Source organism: Myzus persicae, unplaced genomic scaffold (genome assembly GCF_001856785.1).
Source record: "Myzus persicae strain clone G006 unplaced genomic scaffold, MPER_G0061.0, whole genome shotgun sequence".
In the NCBI taxonomy this organism is placed as follows: Eukaryota; Metazoa; Arthropoda; class Insecta; order Hemiptera; family Aphididae; genus Myzus; species Myzus persicae.
This window is the reverse complement of record NW_019101028.1, coordinates 2,141-18,472: the sequence shown is the minus strand read 5'-3', so window position 1 is coordinate 18,472 and position 16,332 is coordinate 2,141. Positions and strand designations below refer to the sequence as shown.

At 29.9% G+C, this 16,332-nt stretch overlaps 3 protein-coding genes across 3 annotated transcripts; all 3 read right to left on the bottom strand.

The window, feature by feature from the left end:
- Nucleotides 1-4: 4 nt before the first annotated feature.
- Nucleotides 5-1,576, bottom strand: LOC111027415 (the record flags this gene model as incomplete). Its single annotated transcript, XM_022305789.1, has 2 exons — nucleotides 797-1,576; nucleotides 5-609 (listed from the first exon to the last, which is right to left on the bottom strand). Coding segments are annotated over exons 1-2 (1,026 nt in total), but the record flags the coding sequence as incomplete, so codon positions are not given.
- Nucleotides 1,577-10,591: 9,015 nt separating this feature from the next.
- Nucleotides 10,592-12,254, bottom strand: LOC111027413 (52 kDa repressor of the inhibitor of the protein kinase-like). Its single transcript, XM_022305788.1, has 4 exons — nucleotides 12,047-12,254; nucleotides 11,082-11,720; nucleotides 10,853-10,997; nucleotides 10,592-10,739 (listed from the first exon to the last, which is right to left on the bottom strand). Exons 1-4 carry the CDS (start codon nucleotides 12,252-12,254, stop codon nucleotides 10,592-10,594), a joined length of 1,140 nt encoding a protein of 379 aa, XP_022161480.1.
- Nucleotides 12,255-12,503: 249 nt separating this feature from the next.
- LOC111027412 lies at nucleotides 12,504-13,307 on the bottom strand. Its single transcript, XM_022305787.1, has 2 exons — nucleotides 13,148-13,307; nucleotides 12,504-13,060 (listed from the first exon to the last, which is right to left on the bottom strand). Exons 1-2 carry the CDS (start codon nucleotides 13,305-13,307, stop codon nucleotides 12,504-12,506), a joined length of 717 nt encoding a protein of 238 aa, XP_022161479.1.
- Nucleotides 13,308-16,332: the final 3,025 nt, after the last annotated feature.

The following is a 16,332-nucleotide window of genomic DNA, read 5'->3' as shown; positions in this document are numbered from 1 at the left end:
CGAAGTATGTTACTAAATCTATGGCATCATCACACATCACACTTTTCAAATAATCCATGCCCGCTTTAACGTCTGTAGTAGGTAAAAAAGCTAATGAATCTAATTTCCTACAATATTCACTAAATGCTTTGTCATTCCTATACAAATTTTCTAAACCTAACTCTTGAATCTTACGATGAACTGATTGAGTAAGATGGTAAAAACAACCTTTTATTGTTATATGATCTCCTAAAACATTTTTAATTGCTAGAATCATGGCCCTTTCAAAATCCACATGTACAATTACTGGATCTATACACAAATTGTTTTCTTCACACTTTTTTAGTATTGTGTTTAGCATTGATTCATAGGTTGACATGCTTTTTCTTTGCAATAAACAATAAACTGCTGTAGTAGAAACATTATTTACTTGCACTCGTATAACGTAAAGTTGTTGAAATTGTTTTGGTGCAAGGGCAAAGTTCCCATCCATGTACCAGGTTGATGCACATGCTAAATTATTTAATCCTTCATCTGTTGAAAATATAATTATTCTTTCAGTGGCACCTATTCCATTGTCAGCAAGCAGTAAACGTTTGTGGAATGGTTTTCCAGTTGTACACCAATCATCTTAATAAATATAAAGTACAATATTATTATGTTATAATATTAACATTAGGAGTACAAACATGCTTTATTTGTGTGACTACAACATTTGATTTACCCACCTGCATCATTAAAGTCAGTACTATTATTATTAAACCTATTTTATTTTATATTTATAATTTATATCTTGATTTTAGACTTTAGTACTTACTTTCAATCATTAAATCATTAAGACTAACAGGATCCACAGGATTGTCTTTTGATCTTTGATTTCTTAGTGTTCTTTTAGTGGTTTCTTCAAGCGGCATCATTGACTTAGAACGTTCGTCTAACTCAGAAACACCTTGAGCATAAATCTCGACTGGATTTGCACAAGATGTCTTTGCAGCTAATTTCATTTTTGATACAGCTATCATGGCATTTACTTCGGATTTGTTCGCAAAGTGATTATGTCCTATTGTCACAGAATGGTTTGTTTTCAAGATACTAGTCTTTAGTATTGCAGGACAATTTGTACTATTTCTTTTTGAACATCTCCATGTAATATGATTTACACCAACGTACTTAACTGTATATGTGTAGCCTTCAAAAGGCATTTTGTCACCGCCTTTGTTGGATTTATAAACTTCCATTTCAAATTTTTATATTATTTAAAACACTTTAACATTTCAGTGACTGTCAACAGACTAAATGTTGTTCACTAAAATAATAGCATAAACGTATGAAAATGTCACTGTGATCTCTGCATAGGGAATTTCCAGTAATAAAAATTTATTTTACTCTATATTATTATACCACAAGTTATATTGTATTTAATATAATAATATAGAGATGAAGATTTGTATTTTTAAGGAGTTCAATATAGGCAATTTTCTGTGTGTATACCGTTTACTTGATGGCGTATAAATAATATTATGTAAATTTGTAATGAAGGTAATTTCTCCTTTTATTAAATTTAAATTGTGTATAATATCCAAAAAATATATTATAATGTACATATTAATTATAAAATTACAACAAAATAACTAAAATGATTATTCTCGGTTTTAAAATGTAGTTTTCAAAAATTGTAAATTGTCCTTTTTTTCTTTGTTCTTTTTTTCTGTTGGTCTTTTTTTCCTTGGTCTTTTTTTCTTGGTCTTTTTTTCCTTGGTCTTTTTTTCCGATTACCCCTTTCTCCACTTATCTGCCGTTTTCTTTGCACCAATCATGGAATTTAAATTTGAAGTTATTTGTTCCCAAAGTTGTTGCGCATTTTTGTGGGTAAATTGTGAGTTGAATTTACCTTTTTTTAGTTGTACATTGTTCTCTAAGAATTCAACAAGAGCTTCCTTCTGTGCATAAGTCACAGACTTTCCTTTTGTTTTTCTATCAGCCATAATGCAAATCACTTAATCGCTTATGATCCAATACTAGTTTAAAACTATAAGTATAATGTAGGTTTAAACTGTAGTCTGTAAGACTACCTACCTATAAGATTTTTTAATTTTTATTATAATATGAACTTTACTATCATAAAATAAGATAACAATTTCAAATTTCATGGAAAAAAAAATTACTTTTTTCGATGATCGGAAACACTGTCGAATAAAATTTATTCGATTCATCAAGATTCGATAAATGTTTGAGAATACGATTGATCGAAAATTTGAAATCGAATCAATTATTTCGATCGAAAGTTGACAATCGAATAAATATTTTCGACAACAAATTTCGATTGATTTGAGAATAGGCCCCCAGGGCCCGAGAAGGTTACATCAAAGACCGAAGAAGACGCCCCTCTCTGAAAGGTGGGTGACTTCCGGGTCCAGAGTCCAAGGCTAGCAGCAAAGGCTTCAAGAGCTTCTCCTTTACTATCATCTACACTAGAGCCCCATTACATGGACTTAGCGTTAAAGTCACGAGCAAACAGGAGAGTTTCATCCTCTCATTCCCCCTGTCGTATAGCTTGGTCAAGACCATCCAGGAATCCCATAAAGGCATCCAGGCGGTCCGCAGCATAGTCGGCGTTGGGGGTCCAGTAGCAGCTGATTACTCTAACATTCCCGAATCGGAGCTATGCAAAGCCCGAGCCAGAACCGGACTCCTCCGCCACGGTGCCGGCAATGATAGTCAGTACTATTGAGCACCTCCCGTCTGGAACTGGATGCCCAGCTGGGGTGGTTGCATGGGGATCTGTTGTGCTCGCTGAGAATGAGGAGACCAATGTCCACGATCAACACGGTTCGAGAAAGTAGCTGTTGGGCAGCCCAGTCGATGTGGAGGTTGATTTGCAAGCAGCGCATCAATTCATCCTGCGCGCTGCATCTCCGCAGGCGTTTTCATTGGCGTTTTCTCGGTCTCCAGGTTCTCTAACGAAAATTTATCACAGAGGTCATAATATTCTACAAGTATTTCTACACTATATTTAACTTTTCATTTTTCAAATCCTGGTGGTCCAACGAAAAAATTTCACAGAGGTCATAATATTCTACAAGTAAATCTACATTAGACTCGATTTTTCATTTTTCAATAAACTTTTTATTCAAAATTTTGGATCTTCAAAATCGTTAGAAGTACAAAAGATTAAAAATCTTTAAAAACGGTTTTTAAAAAAATCAAATGTATACAAATTATGTAGCTGGGTATGGAGAAATTTAAGGTCTAACAACTTTCGGCTTATCTCTAAGGGTTTTCCTGCAAAACCTTTCGTAAATAGAATTTACATTTTTCGAAATTTTCAATTTTCACCGCGTTTTCTCGGTCTCCAGGTTCTCCAACGAAAATTCATCGCAGAGGTCATAATATTCTACAAGTAATTCTACATTAGAATCAATTTTTCATTTTTCAATAAACTTTTTATTTAAAATTTTGAGTTTTCAAAATTGTTAGAAGTACAAAAGATTAAAATCTTTAAAAACGGGTTTTCAAAAAATCAAATGTATACAAATTATGTAGCAGGGTATGGAGAATAATTTTAATTTCAACAACCTTCGGCCTATCTCTAAGGGTTTTCCTGAAAAACCGTTTATAAATGAGAATTTACAATTTTCATTGGCGTTTTCTCGGTCCCCAGCTTGTAAAACGAAAATTTATCACAGAGGTTATATTTGTAATTCTACATTAGAATCAATTTTTCATTTTTCAATAAACTTTTTATTCAAAATTTTGGATTTTCAAAATTGTTCGATGTAAGTACAAAAGATTAAAAATCTTTAAAAACGATATTTCAAAACATCAAATGAATACTAATTATCCCAGATAGCAAAATTACAACATTATAACATTATTATTTAATTACATTTGTAATGACTAATATTTTTTTATCATTACATTTTGAGTATAGTGCCACTAAAATATTGTTTTAATAATATTTTAGTATTATTTTTTGACCTGGGTTAAATTATTTTTATAACGTCCCATATATATAATAATATTATAAAAATACAAACATAATATTTTTTTAATAATTTAAAAACATTATTCAAATATTATTAATACATTATTTTATACCTAAAAAACTGGGTTTAAAATGATTTTGTAACTACTATTCCAATTTTCAAATCAGTTGTAGGCAGGGGCGGATAGGCCCCCCGGAATACCAGACAAATCCCGGTAGGCCCTCCTCTACGTAAGCTTTTTTTTTATACACTATGATAATTACAGAGTTTGATATAGTCGCTATACTTAATACTTATAAATATACACAGCCACACAGGGTCGAACTAATATAATATATTATGTAACTTACTAACCTATTATATCTAATAAATAATAATTTTATAGATAATGAAAATTGCACATTTTATCATACATTACCCAGTAACATTAATTTAGCCTATCCGCCCCGGGTTGTAGGACAAACTTACCATAGTGGAATTTAATCCTTGTTTTTAATCTTTTTAATGAACTTTCATCAATACTAATTTATGATATTCAATTAATATAATATAATGCTAGGGTACATCCTCAGAATTTCTATGGACTTCAAGCTGTCTAGTTCCTTGAAAGTTCTTTTTTGCTCATTTGTTCGTTCTATACAAGAGTATGGAGCTGTAATTTGGTTCCCAGCAACCATGAGTGACAGCTACCAACTAGAACGAGTTCAACGCAAGTTTCTGAAGTGTGCATCTTACAGGTTATCAATTGATTGTCCGCCTCATGACTATAATCCAGTACTTTGCCACCTAGGCTTGACCACGCTGGCTGATAGAAGAGTTCAAACAAACCTATCATTTTTAGCAAAACTGATTAATGGTTAAATTGACTCACCTGTTCTTTTAAACAAACTTAATTTTAGAATCCCAGTTTTTAATTCTCGTAGTGTTTTCCCATTCCATATTCCCTTTTGTTCTGTGAATTATTTGTGAAACTGTCCTATGTCACGCATGATACGACTAGCGAACGAGAATCCATCGTTTCTATTGGGGGACTAAACCATTCCTAAGGTAATGTTTTACACTGTTAATTTAATTTCTTATATTTTTACTGTACATACTTTAGTTTTAAGATTAATTTCAACATTTGTATTGGGCTTGTCCGGTTTCATAAATAAATAAATAAATAAATAAATTATATATTCATATTATATTATATAGTACCTGTGCTTGTATTAGTTACTGTTATAAGTTATATAATGATGATGTGTACTAGCAGTTTATATCACTTTAAAAACAATTTATTCTCTCTGACATTATTATTATGTAAATATTTAAGAAAATAAAAATAACAGTTACCTATAGAAAAATACAAAATAATAAGTAGATATAGATGGACAAACAATAAATAATATAATAAAAAAAACTATTTGAAATATGATAATACTTGTCTTTATTAAATATATAGCAACTATAAAAATTCAATGTACATAAGATTGTAAGTGAGCACACTACAATATTTTTTTCTTTCTGAATTCTGCACCGGCTAAGTAAATTTTCATTGGTCTCTCAATTTCAGAATTTGTTGCATTTTCGAAAGCTTTAATTTTTCTTACAGCTTCTATCATAGAAAACAATAGATAATCTTATTTTATTAATGAAATAACAAATAGTGATAATTTAAAAGGATCATTGACAAACAATTAATGGTTCTATGCAAAAAATTACTTATTCAAAAATAGTGCTTTTTTCAAATTAAGAAATATATTTTAAGAGCTTATATATATATTTTAACACTTTAAATTTATTTCAAAAACATAATAATATTTACAAAATTAATAGGTCCATCCAAATATAATTACGTCATATCCAATTTATTTAAGTAATTTAATTAAATATAATTGTTTAAAAATATCTTCATTTAGAAAATCATTTAACAGAAATTTCAACATTATTACGAAAGGAAAAAAAACTATTGAGTATTTGAGTATATTTATTGTTGGAATTTAATTCACTAATAAAGTTATTTTTACTTAAAATATGTTTCAAACTATTAGAAATGTATTTTTATAGAAAGTAAAATAACACCACAACCAAGAGTTAATAATTACTGCATTAATAATTGTAAGTTTATCACTATTATACCATTGGTGAACCTATAACTACAAACTATATTTAATAAACAAACTTGTAAATTATAACACAATATTTTCACATAATCTAAACAAAATTTCTTACCAATAATTATAGAGCATGAGCCTAAAGAAGAAAAAATCTTTTTCTTTTTCTGGCCAACAAAGCTGTACATTTGCAAAATATCATCCTCAAAAATTGTTCTTAACATTTGCCTTATAATTCCTGTTAATGTCTTCTTTGCTAAACGTTTGAGACCATTAACCTATGTGACACACAATACATAATAACGAATATAGATATTAGGCATATCAATATACATATTAATCTATAGTTAGGTATATAAAAATATAGTAAAAATTTATAATATATTATATACTCTAAAAAATTACTTACAATAATCCTTCTAAAATTTTTGTTTTGCAACTTAGTCTCAAATTCATCAAGTTGATCTTCATTTTCAATCGGTAGAAATGAATCATATTCAAATAATTCTTCAGAATTATTTTCATTATCTTTTGCTTGAAGCACAGTGTCAGTTAAAATTTTGTCCATCTGAAGTTGATTTTGAGCAATTGCCTCTACATCATATTTGATTTTTAACACAACTCTTAAAATTTTATCCATTATATCTGAAACAAACATAAAAATATATGCTCTTTTAATATAAGATTTATTACAGAGAAGTTAATATGCTTGAAGTATAGACCATTATTGATATTACCATTTGATTCAGAAGTTTGTGCTAAGCAGTTACTTTTTAATTTGAGTTTGTTTTGTGTATTACTAGACACCTTTTTAAAAGATGACCGTAAATTGATATCTGTAAACAAATTTAAAGAACATCAACTTCATTTTAAATAACACAAAATTATAAGTCAACATTATATTTTAATATTGGATGAATAGCTAAGTTTTATTACCAGCTAAGTCTAATAATTCATAATTCGGGTAATCACTTGTATCATCTAATACAGCTTCGGAAACTTTAAAAGGAGATGACGATGTGTGGATAATTTCAGTACTCGGGGCTCTTTTAGGCTCTACTATATAAGTATAATATATATATATATATTAGTATAAGAATAATTTGTGTGCCTATAAATATTACATTTAAAATTTCAGTTTTATTTTAAAAATTATTTCAATTACCAATTTTTGGACTAGACGATGTTTCAGATTCACTCAGAGATAAGTTAAACAAATCATGTTTTTTAGGTGTAATTGAGGAACCTGACAAACAAAAAATTATCAATAAAGATGTATATTTTAAACTTTATAGGAGTGAAGTAAATCAATTAAATAAATTATAAATTCATACTTATATACCTTTGATAGAAGTAACCGACAAGAGGGAATTATTTACATCAGACTCATGATTATATCTACTTGATGTATTAGTACTATGCTCTCGAGGTAATGCTATAATTAATGTAAGGATAAATACAATTAAATTAAATAATTTCACAGAGTAAAATTGAAATATATCTTTTTAAAAGTAAATTAGTGTTATATTTGAATTTTCTAAAATACCTGCAATAGGACTGAATGAGTTTCTATCAAAAAGCTTTCTTTTTGTTTTTAAAGGTAAACTGTAGCTTGCATTTTGATAGTAGAAAAACTGTTCTATTTTCTTTCAATTTCACATCGTGGGCATGAATTATTTTATTTATTTTATTTTATTTTATTTTATTATTAGTTATACGGGCTTAGCCCTTTTTGACATTACAATGTATATTTTATATCGTGATATAAATTTTTACAATAAGAAAAGACTAAATTAAATATATACATTATACAGCTTACATTAATATGAAATACAATTATCTGATGACAATAAAAACTTAAACATTAAAACCAAAACTTTAACTTAAATATATATAGTTATTAAAACTTTAGCAATTCGTCGAAGGAAGGCTCTGCATTGGCAGACGACATTAGGCGTCTTAACGGCGCATTAGCCATATAGTTGGTGGTGACGTGCGGGACATAGAAGAGGGCCTTTGAGCGGGGTGGATGGGATGGAACTTTAATGGCGATTTGCGAGAGAAGGACTGGAGAATCTATATTATTGTTTAAAAGACCCGCTAGGAATTTAATACCTGCGACACGGTGACGTTTGGCTAAGGAAGCCATACCTAGTTGAATAGCAACCGGTGTATAGTTATGAGGTGTACAAGGAATCTTAAGGATATGTCTAGCATACCGTAGGAACCGGCGCTGAACACGTTCAATTTGCCTTGCATTATCTGCAGTATGAGGGTCCCATATTACGGTTCCATATTCTAAAATGGGGCGCACAAGCGCACAGAAAAGTGTTTTTAATGACGATTCAAGCCAAAAATCCTTTATTAATCGGATGACAAGACCAAGGGTTTTCAAAGCTTTACAACACACGTACTCGATGTGGGCAGTTGGGTCAAGATTGCAGCTTAGCTTGAAACCAAGATCCATGACATAGTCCATACTACGAGTAATAGCTACATTACTGATGAAGTATGGGGACATTATAGGAGAACGGTTAGGTTAGGTTAATTTTGCATTTATCGAGATTAAGTGTTGAACCAATTTGAGAATCGATCTAGATCGGATTGAAGTTTTGTACAATCATCTGGCGTGGTAATACGCAGATAAAATTTGATGTCATCAGCAAAACACAGAAATTGACAGTGATGTAGCACACGATGGAGGTTGTTTATAAATATTGAATACAATATTGGCGATAGATGACTCCCTTGAGGGACACCCGATGAAGCCAAGAACAAATTAGACTTAATAACAAAGATTTTAACCCATTTATACCTATTACTAACAAAGGATCTTAGCCAAGACAGAAGGGGTTCGCCAAAACCTGATTCTTTGAGAATATGAATAAGTACATTATGGTTGACTGAATCGAAAGCTTTTTGAAAATCAATGTAGATTACATCTACTTGAGTTCGGTGCTGGAAAGAGTCTAAGACGTAGTTATTGAAAACAAGATTGCATGTGGTAGTAGATGGTCTTGGGCGAAAGCCATGCTGTTCTTCGGCTAGAATAGAATTAACGGTTGGTTGAATGGTGTTTAAGACTATGTGTTCAAACATTTTTGAAATATGTGATTGGATAGAAATAGGTCGATAATTGGAAACATCGGAGGGGCTACCAGATTTAGGAAAAGGGGTTACAGAACTGAATTTGAACATGGAAGGAAAAACGCCTTCATCAAGCTACCTTCTAAACAGGAGCCATAGCGGATAAGCAATAATAGTTCTTAATTCATATAAAAAGTGACCTGATAGGCCATCTGGGCCAATTGACCACACATTTTCCAACGAGGATAGACCATGCAATACATCTTCTACGGAAAACGTATCATTATTGGGCAGATCAAATGTAGAAATATCTATTTTTTGGCATCAAAATCTACTTGTTTAGTAGAGTAGACTGTGGAGAAGTAATGGGAAAAGAGACTGGCGGTCTCTTGTTCATTACTAGAAGTAAATTTGTTGTATGATACTTCTTTGGGAATACAAATATTAGCACGGTTGTTCCTAACAAATTTCCAGAAATCATTGGGCTTAGTTCTAAGGGTTGTTTCTGTACGGAGTATAAAGTTGCGATAACATCTTTTTGTTTCATATTTAAGTTTAGCTCGGAGGAGAGAGAATTCTCTATAATCATTAATGTTTAAAGAAGACTTATAGTTAATGACCTTTTTTTTTAAAAAAAAAAATATATTTTTAAGATATTTGGTAAACCAGGGTGGGTATGTTGATTCATTAAAAGAGACTTGGGGGATGTGATCAAGGATTGATTTATGCAATGCGTCGTAGAAAACATTAACTGCTGAGTCAAGGTCGTATTGAGAAAAGGTTGAAGACCCGTTAAATGTAGACAAAAAGGAACGGATATTCCCATAATCGCCTTTGCGGAAATTGTAGAACCTGTGGCTCTGTTTACAGCTAGGTACCGGCAGACTAAATGGAAGTAAAATACTAAGAGCTGAGTGGTATTTATCTATAGGAACTAGCGGGTCAAGCGACTTTTCAACGGTTAAAGCTTTATCATTGCAAAAAACTAGGTCTAGAATCGAATTGGCTGAGTTGTAAATATTATTTTTTTGGAAGAATCCGTTTGTTGTAAATGATTCAGGAATACAAGGGGCGCGAGCAGGAGAAGAATAGGAGTATACTATACCATAATCATCATTATCCCACTTTGTTTCAGGAATATTATAATCCCCACAAATAATAAATCTATCATTGGGATAAGTCAAGGGCATCTCTGGCCCTGTTTTTAGGGTGGGGGGCGACTTTTACTCAATTTAAAAAATAAAAAAACAATAATATAGGCATTATCAATTTATTTAATTCTAATTTATTAATGAACATAGTAATTATTAGTAACTAATTGCTGGTCAAGTTTTATAGGCAAAAGAAGATACAAATATGTAACCTTTAGTTTATAATCATCATAATAATAAAAATCTAATTATAATATTTTAATTAAGCACCAAGCAATTATTTATTTTTATTCTATAAAACAAATTCTTTAAAGCGTTTGTGTTCTGCAAACCGATCTATTATTTTCCATGCATCTAGTTCTATATCGCGATGTACATGCAACAATGCCAAACCAGTCAATCCATCCTGTCCAATTTGACTTCTTAACCAAGTTTTTAATCTAATAAGCATTAAATCATAAAGCAATAAAGCATAAATAAGAAAAAATAATTAAGACTTACATAACATTTAAATTAATCTATAATTATTTTTTATCAAAGTTTATGTAAGTACCTGCGTAACGTCGAAAAACTCCTCTCTGCGGAAGCAACACTTACAGGCAAAGTAGCTAATATTATCAGTATTTTTCTGATCCCGGGAAATAGTATTTTATTACTTTGCGTAATTGATTCTAAAACGTTTTCAGGAATTTTTTTACCTATAATTTTATAAATTACTATTAGTATAAATATTTATACTATTAATATATTAACATAAAGACAAATATAAATCAAATACTTACATTCATTTTTACTTTCAATCCATTTGGTTTTCCATAGTTCTATTTCTCCTTGAAATTCTAAAATATTAATATCCAAGTATGCATAGTGATTTGTTACAGTCTGAAGAAGTTCGTGTTTTTTGTCATTTGATATGTTTAAAACATTGGATGGTATAAGCAGCATCAATATAAATGTTATTTTAGTTTTTGCATTAAGAAAACATGACTGCAAGTCTTCTGAAATGTTTTCAAGTAATGGAATATATATTACTCGACTATAATATTCTTCTAGTGATTGAGCAGGAGTATTAGATCTTTGTGTTTGGCGTTTGGCAATTCTTGTTAATTTTAAATCAATGTCCAATTTATTCATAAGATTCTTACTTTGTTCAAATAATTGTGAAAAGTCTGATTCACAATTAGATCGTTTTTCAGAGAGGTTAAGTATAATGCCATCTATTATATCAGATGCTTCTGTAATGTTTCTATTGTAACTTTGCAAAAGTCTACTGGCTGGTAGTGTAACACTTAAAACGTCTGTCAATGCAAATAAGGTAATAATAAAATCACAACAAGTTACAGCCATTAAAAGTGTTTTAGCTTTTGACGAAGAAATATGGTCAGTCCATTCAGATATGTCAGTTAAACTTTCTATAATTTCTGACAAACAAGATTGAAATTTAAAAATGTTAGTATTACGTTCAACCCACCTTGTTTCGCATAAACTAGTTATGGAACGTTTGCATCCTTTAAGATTGTTCTTCAAAATAAAATTTCGCTTTGATGATAATTTAAAAAATGATATTATTTTTTTTATAATACCCATTGTATTTCTTACAAGCTGTACGTCTGATGACTTTGAAATTGATTAATTTAATGCTTGGTTAGAACAGGGACTGTGTACAGCATTTATACAATGTTTTTGGACCTGTTGAACAGCACCACGAAGTTGAGAGATCATGACCGACATCCGTCTGTTCCAATACCAACACAGTTTTCAAGATCCAGTGACATGCTTTTTAAAATAAATATTACAATATCTCCTAATTTTTCTCCAGTCAATTTGGGTTCGCTTACTTGAAGTTCTTCGTCAACATTTGCATTATCATAAGATTTATCATGACAATTCAAAAATCCGACAAATCGTTCAAAAATTTGATTTTTTTCATCAATATATCTTAAAATTAAGCTCATTTGAGAAATATGCGCTATGTCCGTGGTCTCATCAAATATAATACTATAATATTGACTTTTTTTTACGTCTTTTAAAATAATCGTTAGTATTTCTTCTTTGCAACATTTAATCAATTGATCTTGTGTGGTATGTGAGATATATGTTGCTTTTGATTGGGTTGTAAGCAAGTGATTTTTTAAGCAATCATCTCCAGATCCAATACGGAATCTCAAAAGTTCACGAAAGTTGCCTTCGTTAACTACAGAAAATTATATTTTAATTTCATTTAAATTATGTTTATCAGTTAAATTTCCTTGGTCACGGTGTCCTCTAAACGCAATATTTTGGCGGCCCAAAAATATTATAGATTCAACAATTGGCTTTAACCGATTTCGGTTTTCAGTTACTTGTCTATAATGTTCGGTACCTAATAAATTATCTACTCGTTTGTCGGGACAGTGATGTGTTCGTACAAAATCTTCAGAACGTAAGATAGCATTTTTGTGATAATCATTGTTACTATGCGTTTCCAAATCACCATGTTTGCCAAGTAATTTAGCATACTTCTTTAAAGGAACTGTAACTAATTTTTTTAATTGTTCCGTATTTTGTTTTCCACCAGTATTTTGAACTAAGAACAATGTACAGTATAAACAAAAACAACCAGATAATGACTCCGAATAAACAAGCCATGGAAATTGTTCAAAATGGTTATACCTCAAAAACCGTTTTTCTTCCTTTCCCTGTTTTTTATGAACTGAAAACGGATATTTAAAGCTAGGGGGTGGTTTCCACTTATTTTCCAAAAGTTTTATTTTAACAGTATCTTCAATAATGCGTGATGAATTAATATAATGACCGATATCATTACTAATAACTAATGAAGAAATATATTTTTCTACCTCAATATTACTATTATTATTAGTAGTTACTTTATTTGTTGTTGACGCAGGTATTACCTCGGATATTACACTTGCATCATCGGCATGCGCAGTTACCACTGTATAATTGGAACTATTGTTCTTTTTTTTATTACAAAACTCTAAAAGCGTAGAATGTTTTCGTTTATTCATTTTAAAAACGTTCCTATATTATTGGCATTCACAAAAAACTTATTAGTCTATACAAATAAATAAATACAATAACTAAATTGTAATATACACAACCGTCAACAGCGTCAACCAGATGATAAACGAAAAATATAAACTGTATGATAAATTGATAACCACTAATCACAATTACAATCACGATATTTCTAACCGTCATAGACCAGCTTAATATGCTAACCATAGACTTCTCACTGTCTAGTGCGATAAACAGTGTTGCAGTGTTACCATATTTTAAAATTTAAAATTATTTAACTATATTCGGTGTACACTTCGTGTATCATAAGTCGTTATATAATTACGAAAATATTAAAATTATAAAAAAAACAGAGGCTCATGGGGGGGGGGGGCGATCGCCCCATCGCCTCCCCAAAAATACGTCCTTGGGATAAGTATTAATCAGATATTCAATGGAAGAGATGTGGGATTCATAAATTAAGGGAGGAGAGAGAAATGGATTATAGACACCACCAACGATGAAATTATAAAAACCACTAGTAAAACGGACAAAAACATGTTCAACATTTAAATGAGTAACTTTAACATTGCATGCAGGGTAATCTTTGCAAATGCCAATGAGAACACCACCACCACGATAACAATTGCTATTAGAATTACATCTGTCATATCTAAAAATATTATAATTAATAAGACCAAGCTCAGAATTAGAGATATTGTTGTGTAACCAAGTTTCGGTCATTACAATGAATATAAAATTTACAGATGATACATTACATTTTAAAGGTTTTTGTTAAAATCGATATATAATAAGTGATTTTACAATATATTGCCCTGTTTATTATATAATCTCAGTCATTAATTAATAATCAAATAGTTGCTTTAAAGTTTAAAATAATTTTTTAAAAAGAACTTGGTACATAAACAAAGGTTAGGACTGCTTTAAATTAATATCCACAATATTTTTTTAAACATGAATAGGTACCCAACTATTAATATTTGTAAGTGTGTAACTATACATTTTAATAAAATAATCCATTAAATAATTTAAGTTTTATTCAAATCAAATAATTTACTATTACAAGTTATGGTTATCAAATAATCAGATCTATATATGACCGATTATAAATCTTTAAAAACAGTTTGCCAAAAAATTAAATGAATACTAATTATGTAGCTGGGTATGGAGAATAATTTTAATGCTAAAACAAAACTTTATCAAAGAGGCTATATTATTCTACAAGTAATTCGACATATGAATCAATTTTTATTTTTCAATAAACTTTTTAATTCAAATTTTGAGTTTTCAAAATAGATCGATGTAAGTACGAAAGATTAAAAATCTTCGAAAACGATTTTTCAAAAAATCACATGAATACAACTTATGTAGATCGATATGAGGATCATTTTTATGTCTTACAACTTTCGTCTTATCAAAAAGCGTTTTCCTGAAATCTCGTTCGTAAACGAGAATTTTCATTTTTCGAAATTTTCAACTTCCATCGCGTTTACTCGGTCTCCAGCTTGTCCATCGAAAATTTCTTACAGTGGTTATAATATTCTACAAGTAATTCTAAATCAGAATCAATTTTTCATTCTTCAATAAACTTTTTATTCAAATTTTGAATTTTCAAAATCGTTCAATCTATATACAACCGTTTAAAAATCTTTAAAAACGGTTTTTGAAACAATCAAATGAATACAAAATTTGTAGCTGGGTATGGAGAATAATTTAATTTCTAACAACTCTCGGCCTATCTCTAAGGGTTTTCCTGAAAACCCGTTTATAAATGAAAGTTTTCCTATTTCGAAATTTACAGTTTTCATTGGCATTTGCTCGGTCTCCAGTTTATCCAACGAAAATTTATCACAGAGGTTATATTTTTCTTCAAGTAATTCTAAATCAGAAGCATCTTTTCATTTTTCAATAAACTTTTTATTAAAAATTGATCGATGTAAGTACGAAAGATTAAAAATCTTTAAAAACGATTTTTCAAAAAATCACATGAATACAAATTATGTAGCTGGGTATAGAGAATAATTTAATTTCTAACAACTTTTGGCCTATCTCAAAGGGTTTTCCTGAAAAACCGTTTGTATATGAGAATTTTCATTTTTCGATATTTACAGTTTTCATTGGCGTTTTCTCGGTCTCCAGCGTGAACAAAGAAAATTTATCACAGAGGTTATAATATTCTACAAGTAATTCTACATTAGAATCAATTTTTTCATTTTCCAATAAACTTTTTACTCAAAATGTTGGATTTTCTATATCCTACGATATAAGTACGACCAATTAAAAATCTTTGAAAACGGTTTTTGAAACAATCAAATTAATACAAATTTTGTAGCTGGGTATGGAGAATAATTTAATTTCTAACAACTCTCGGCCTATCTCTAAGGGTTGTCCTGAAAAACCGTTTAAAAATGAGAATTTTCATTTTTCGAAATTTACAGTTTTCATTGGCGTTTTCTCGGTCTCCAGGTTGGCCAACAAAACTTTATCACAGAGGCTATAATATCCTACAAGTAATTCGACATATGAATCAATTTTTCATTTTTCAATAAACTTTTTATGTCAAATTTTGAGTTTTCAAAATTGATCGGTGTAAGTACGAAAGATTAGAAATCTTTAAAAACGATTTTTCAAAAAATCAATTGAATACAACTTATGTAGATCGATATGGGGATCAATTTTATGTCTTACAACTTTCGTCTTTTACCAAAGCGTTTTCCTGAGAACCCGTTCGTAAACGAGAATTTTCATTTTTCGAAACTTTCAATTTTCATCGCGTTTTCTCGGTCCCCAGCTTGTAAAACGAAAATTTATCACAGATAGCAAATGTAAATTATAGTAATCTTATATTAATATTTGAAAAAAATTATCGATATTACAATAAAGTTTATTTTTTTTTCATAAATCTTTTTTAATGTTGTGATAACATTGTGGACAAATTTGTTGGCCACATTATTCATGTTACTAAAATATTATTCCATAACATTTTATAAATGTTATAACAACATTAAGTTAATA

Coding starts and splice junctions, on each gene's coding strand:
- LOC111027413 (XM_022305788.1), bottom strand. CDS start 12,254: ATGAGCTTAATTTTAAGATATATTGATGAAAAAAATCAAATTTTTGAA. Junction 10,998..11,081: donor GATTGAAAGTAAAAATGAAT/GTAAGTATTTGA, acceptor ATAAAATTATAG/GTAAAAAAATTCCTGAAAAC. Junction 10,740..10,852: donor AGTTTTTCGACGTTACGCAG/GTACTTACATAA, acceptor AATGCTTATTAG/ATTAAAAACTTGGTTAAGAA.
- LOC111027412 (XM_022305787.1), bottom strand. CDS start 13,307: ATGAATAAACGAAAACATTCTACGCTTTTAGAGTTTTGTAATAAAAAA. Junction 13,061..13,147: donor AGTAACTACTAATAATAATA/GTAATATTGAGG, acceptor GCATTATTGAAG/ATACTGTTAAAATAAAACTT.